The sequence below is a fragment of the Micromys minutus genome (genome assembly GCF_963924665.1).
Source record: "Micromys minutus genome assembly, chromosome: 2".
NCBI lineage: Eukaryota > Metazoa > Chordata > Mammalia > Rodentia > Muridae > Micromys > Micromys minutus.
The window spans coordinates 16,214,691-16,221,364 of NC_137971.1; the positions used below are offsets into that span (position 1 = coordinate 16,214,691).

The 6,674-nt window shown below is 46.9% G+C and overlaps 1 protein-coding gene across 1 annotated transcript; it reads left to right on the forward strand.

The window, feature by feature from the left end:
- Nucleotides 1–247: 247 nt before the first annotated feature.
- Nucleotides 248–5,335, forward strand: NDUFB8 (NADH:ubiquinone oxidoreductase subunit B8). Its single transcript, XM_080913172.1, has 5 exons — nucleotides 248–379; nucleotides 636–762; nucleotides 1,896–1,995; nucleotides 3,009–3,164; nucleotides 5,146–5,335. The coding sequence occupies exons 1-5, from the start codon at nucleotides 292–294 to the stop codon at nucleotides 5,236–5,238; spliced, it is 564 nt and encodes a 187-aa protein (XP_080769298.1). The 5' UTR covers nucleotides 248–291; the 3' UTR covers nucleotides 5,239–5,335.
- Nucleotides 5,336–6,674: the final 1,339 nt, after the last annotated feature.

Below are 6,674 nucleotides of genomic sequence, written 5' to 3' on the forward strand. Positions count from 1 at the left end.
GGCTGATTTGACTTTGCTCCCGTCTGAGATATTCAACGGAAGCAGCCCTGAAAGGCGAAAAGGAATGCCATAACTTGAAATATCAAATGAGTGGTAGCTTTGTTTTCTGTCCTTCTTGCTGTCTGTCCTGGCACCCATCAGCCGCTCACTGCCCAGGCTCTACAGCGTATTTTAAGCACGCCAGCTTGACGCCCGGACTTAGGCGCTGGTTTCAAAGATCGCGTTTGGCCCAGCTCAGCCACCGTGACCCGCCTTTGCGCATGTGCAGGGTGAGCGTCGGCGAAGGTGAAGATGGCGGCGGCCCGGGCTGCGGCCCTGGGAGTCCGGTGGCTGCAAAGGCCAGCCCGCAGTGTGGCTGTGCCACTGGAGGCACGGAGAGGTCTGCACCGTGTGGGAAGCGGGTGCCTGAAGTTTGCTGCTTCGGGAGGGAGGCATTCTTGGAACGGTGGCGGCGGTGTCACGGCAGGGGTTGAGGGGAGGGACAGGTGAATTAGTGTGTCCCAAAGAAGGGATACAGGGTTGCCGTGGTCCGGAAAGGTGCGGAACTCCGACCTCTGCACTCACTGCGGCTTAGTCCTTTCTGGGTGGGTGGCTAAAGAACTGTATCCATCTGACCTGTATCCCTCTGCGTCCAGCCTTCCACATGACCAAGGACATGATGCCGGGGTCATATCCTAGGACCCCAGAAGAACGGGCCGCGGCCGCCAAGAAGTATAACATGCGTGTGGAAGACTACGAGCCGTACCCAGATGATGGCATGGGGTGAGGTAGAGGTCTATCGCATCCGGGGCAGTGGTGGGTGAAGATTGGATGGTGCGACTCTTGACATTTTCTCCCCGATCCTTTTAGTGGCCCCTCAGAGTCATTAGTGTGGGTGTTTTTCTTGGTTGGGAGAAGTGGGGGTGGGCGGGAGAGCAGCTGCAGCCTAGAGGACTTCAATTTTTTTTCCTTGGCTCGGGCTGTTTCCTGAAATGAGGAAGCCGAGGTTTTAATAGCTCCCTCGAGGACTCCAGAATAGCGAAATTTTTCCTTGGCTCCATCCAAAACACTGGGTTTCATTTGGATTGAGCATCTGCTGGGCTCAGGTGCTGTCATCTAGGCACGTGACCAGGCCGGAGCTGGACTCCTGTTATGAGAACCATGTCCTGGATAGGGTACTCTGAATTTTGGGGGTTTTTTTTGGGGGGGAGGTGACATTAGGGATATGAAAATGCCAGTGACGGTTAAGCAAATTACATGATAACCTTCGTTTTCCAGTTGGTGTTAGTCTCTTCTGGCCCCCTCTATTCATGTAACATAGTTAATTTCTTTTTTTCCAGTCATTTTCTTTGACAGGTGTCCCATTATCATTTCCGATTTTTACTTTGTTGTGAACTGGAACAGTCTGGGTAGTAGTCTGTATAAGGTGAACTTGGATTCTTAGGGGGAGAACCCAGTTAAGCAAAACCTCGAATGAGGTGTTTGAAGCATGAGGGAATATATCAACTTGTATTAAGAAACCTAGTAGCTATAGAGAAGAAAAGCCTTTTGTAATGTGCACCCATTTTGTTTTATCCAACAAATGTGGATGGCTTTTTATTTAGATTTTGTCTGGTGAAAGAGTGGAGTAATTGATTGATTGCTAAATTCCCTTTTAGTTCTAATTATAGAGTTGTGTGACTTTTCTTTGCAAATGAAGATAAGGTGTTGTCTCAGGATTTGACATAACCTCTAACTATATTTTGGACTTTTTTGGTTCTGTACTTAGTATGAAGATATCTTGATTTTGGAGTGAGTTCTTCTATCCTAGGTGATGTAGTTATATATGTCAATTTGTTTCTGATCTTTGGGATGAGGGCTTTGAATGGTCAGGGACTACTACAGCCCTTTCCAGAAGTTCTTGCTGTCTCTCTCAGGTATGGTGACTACCCAATGCTCCCTAACCGCTCACAGCACGAGAGGGATCCGTGGTATGACTGGGACCACCCAGACCTCAGGTTGAACTGGGGTGAACCGGTGAGAAAACAATTATCTGTTTCACTTCCTCTCAGTTTCCATGTGTTTTCCTGGAACTCTTGCCTTAGCGCAAATGGTACCTTCTTTGGCTAAGCTTTTCTGCTCAAGGAAGCAAGGTCTGGTGATCGGAGACCTGAAGTTCGGCGTGTGGCACCTGGGATGGACTTAGAGGAATACCCAAAGTCTGTGTACTGTGAACACTGTGCAAGCACCGAAGGTGCTTAAGCAACCTTCGGTGGACCCAGCGTTTATTTTTAAGGCCGGTCCTGTGTGTCTTGGACCTGGCTCTCAGAGTATTGCCCTAAGAAGGGTAATGCTTCTTTGAAGCCGTGTATCAGGCTCTGGACATTCTAGATTGCCTGCTGTTTTAGTTAGGATTTCTATTGCTCTGATGAAACACCATGACCAAAAAGCAAGTTGGGAAGGAAATTATTTATTTGGCTTATACTTCCAGATCATCATTTAGAGAAGTCAGGACAGGAACTCAAATAGGGCAGGAAGCTGGAAGCAAGAGCTGATGCAGAGGCCATGGAAGGATGCTGCTTACTGGCTTGTTCCCTGTAGTTTGCTCAGCCTGCTTTCTTGTAAAACCCAGGACTACCAGCTCAGGGATGGCACCACCCACAATGGCTCTCCCACCCTTCATCACTAATTGAAAAAACGCCTTACAGCTGAATATTTCTTTTTTTAAAGATTTATTTATGTCATGTATGTGAGCACACTGTCACTGTCTTCAGACACACCAGAAGAGGGCATCAGATCCCATTACAGATGGTTGTGAGCCACCATATGGTTGCTGAGAATTGAACTCACGACCTCTGGAAGAGCAGTCAGTGCTCTAAACCTCTGTGCCATCTCTTTAGCCCCACAGCTGGATCTTATAGAGACATGTTTTTCACCTGAGGTTTCCTTCTTTCAGATAACTCTAGGTTGTGTCAGGTTGACAGAAGACTAGCCAGAACACCTGATTTTGCAAGAACAGTTTGTGACAGTTATGTGTCTTTCTGCCACAGATACACTGGGACCTAGACATGTACATTAGGAATCGTGTGGACACATCTCCTACACCTGTTTCCTGGGATGTCATGTGTAAACATCTCTTTGGCTTCGTGGCTTTTATGGTTTTTATGTTCTGGGTAGGGGACATGTTCCCTTCCTACCAGCCTGTGGTGAGTATCTTATGTGCTCTTCAAAGCACATTTGCCTCCTTGCCTGAGGGAGTGAAGTCGCAGTGGTAGGAAACTAGCCAGTGCCAAGTTTGGCTTCCTAGAGTTTTAGAAAAGAGGAAGATGAAGGGCCTTACCCACCTGCCTAACAGGCCACAGAGCACACTGCTCTGCCCTCCTGCATGGACCACATTAACTGAGGAGATAGACTTGAGCACTAACTAGTGGGTGAGAATGTGGAAGCTAGTCTTCAGAGTGTCCATTTGAGGACAGTGTATTTACACATAATATAAGTACCACTTACATTTTAGTGACTGGCCACTCAAGTCAAAGACTATAGAGCTGAGCCCTTATCTTGTACTGAACACATAAAGGGCACTTTCTGCAGGGTGCTGCAAAGAGTTGTCCATGATAGGCAAAGACAGTTCTGATTAGAGTATTCGAAGGAGCTTAAAGGAGGCATTGGGACCCTTTAGACAGACATGATGAGCATCGTGGGAACGTGTGCGAGCCTGGCACAGCTTGTGTGTGTCCACTACAGTGAGTGTGCAGAGTGGGGTGAACTACACTGAGGGACAGGAGAACAGTAGGAGGGGACGGTTGGTGAGTTAGGTGATATATAAAAATAGGGCCAATGAGATGGCTCAGTAGGGAGGCACTTTCCACCAAACCTATTGATTGGAGTTCAATCCCTGGGACCCCCATGGTGAAAGGGAGAGGGCTGACTCCTGTGAGCTGCCCTCTGACTTCCACATGAGTGTCATGGCAGCAGTGTGCCCACACACCTAGATATTAAATAAGTAAATGTGATAAAAATATCCAAAAATTTAAATCATCCATTAAAATAATAGTTCCTAGATAATCAGTTGGATGGTTTTCCTAGAGAACTCCCATTCATTCATTCATATTCCTCAGGCCTGATTCTTGGAAGTCTTAATTCCATGGTTCTACAATAGGGTTCTAGAATCAATATTCTCAACAGTTTCTAGGTAATTAAGAAATGTATTTAGAATTGAAGATCTCTGGAATATGAGGTGAGCTGCTTAGCTTCGTTGAGCAGCTTTGACTGCCTAGCTAGAATTTGAACTCAATGACAGAGTGTTGTATTAATCAAACAAATATTTATATAACCTCTGCCATGTACCAGATGCAGACTGTGCCAGGGGGTAGAGATGCAGGGATTTCTTGGGCTGCCTCTAGTACCGGGAGCAATATTTGTTTGTGACTAGAAGCCTGACATGATTCGAGGCAGGTTCTTAGGAAGATTAGTCTAGGAGTGTCTCCAGGGTGTTCTGAGAGGAGAAGAACTGAAGGCAGGGGCTGCAATATTTGCAGCCGGCTGCCCAGTGCTACCTCTGCAGAGATAACGTCTTGAAGGGAGCTGGTAGAGCGTGCTCACTGACATGAGCCTTGCTAAGCCCTAGGGACTCTTTGTTGGAGAGCATGCAGGGCTGTGGTGAGCACTGACTTCACTTCAGGAGAGCAAGTGTGGCTCTTCCATTTTTCAGTTCTGTAAGCACATCACCCTTTCTCCTCCCCCTGAGCTGTGTTCTCTGACAGCTGTTTGTTGGTAAAGCCAGCAGCCCCTAAAGCACGTCCCAGCCTCGTCTCCTGTTTTCCCCCACTACTGCTCCTGCACGCCTCATTTGCTAGGCCACTTTAGTGGTGGAGCCATTAGAGGCTGAGTGACTTAGAGGAGATTGAGTCTGTCTCGACCCCAAGAGAGAGCAGGATGGATGGATGCACCATCTCATTTAGAAAGCTCTGGCTTGGACCTCCCCGCCTCCACTGCTCACTTGCAGAGCAGACACCACTTCTTTCACAACTTAGGGTCTCTCTGCTGTGGGGTGAGCAGGGCAAGAGCATCCTTCTGCCAGTTTTGCTCTGTGTGATTGTTAACTCAAGTAGGGTGTAGTCAGGTATTGACTGGCTGACTGTTGTTCTTGCTGACCCTTTACTCTCTGTTTTTTGTGTTCTTCTTTAGGGTCCGAAGCAGTACCCTTACAATAATCTGTACCTGGAACGAGGCGGTGATCCTACCAAAGAACCTGAGCCGGTGGTTCACTATGAGATCTGAGGAGGCTTGATGGGCTTTTGTGCCCTCTAAACAGGACTCCCCCGTTCCTAGAGGTTTAACCTTAATGGAATCTCTAATAAAGCTCAGTGCTGTGCTATCTGTGTCTCCTTTCCCCAGGACTAGTCACTGCTGTGAGGAGCTGGGTTCTTGTCCTTCCCTCTCTGCTGCCTGCCCACATTCCTGTTTTCCTCCTCTGAAACTGAAGGATGGGAAGGATGGTTAGGAAATAAGATCTTAGGTCATCTCATTGGAGCTGGGAAAGTGGTTTCGAGCTGCAGTTGCACAGCAGATAGTAAAGGGTCAGTCCTTTTCCATTTATAGGGCCAAAGGAGGAAGATGTGTGCTCACTTCCCAATTTGAAACAAGTTTTGTTTTCTTTAAGAACCATTTTTGTGGAGCACAGCTATAATCCTAGCATGCAGGAAACTGAGGCAGGAGGATTGCAAGTTTGACGCCAACTTGGGTTCCATAGTAAGGCTATCTAGACAACCCAAAACTTTTAAGTAACAGGTTTAAAGACATGTGGTGTGTGCCTCTAATCCTAGCACTTAGGAGGCTGAGGCAGGAGGATCTCCATGAGTTCAGGACTAGTCTAGGCTATCTAGTGAGTTTGAGGCTAACCTGAACTGTATATAGTAAGATTGTTTCAAAACACAGACCACTTATTTAAACTCTTAAATAATTGGGCTTTAAAAAAAAGTAATGTATTTCAAGTGGTGGGGCAGCAGGAGACACCTGATTTGAAGCTGTGGAATCTCTTCATTCCTCCTCTCAAATCAACTTTTCTGAAGCAGCTCCCAGTAAGTTAACATTGTCTGTATTTGTGAATTAAGGGATGCATCCAAGCTCCTGTGACAGTCTTAAAAGAAAGCTATCATAACGCATCTCTAGTTTCTAAAGCGTATGTTGTCAACCACAGGTAAAAAGTATATATAGACATCATCAAAGAATTGCAAGGACATCGTGGCCACTTTGCCTAAAGAGTACATGTGTCACTGAGCTCTAGTCACCTTTGGAGGTGACACAGTCAAAAGTTCTCAGATTTACAGTGTTTGGCCAGATGGCTTTAATCCCAGCATTAGGAAGGAGAAGCAGGCAGATCTCTGAGCTCTAAACCAGCAAGTGTGGTGCTATCTCAAGAAGCTACCTACAGTGGTGACATATGGCTTAAGGGTACTGAATGCTCGCTTTCCCAGCACCCACATGATGGTTCACAACCATCTGTAACTCGGTCCTAAGGGTTCTGACACCATCTTCTGGCCTCCAGGGGCACTGCGTGTGGTGCTCAGACATTCAGGCAAACACTCATAAAATAAATTTTTAACAGGTTGTAGTGGTACATACTTCTAATTCTAGCACATGGTAGGTGGGGCAGAGGCAGGTGGGTCTCTGTCTACATAATGAGATTCAGGCTGACCAAGGTAGGAAGACCATGT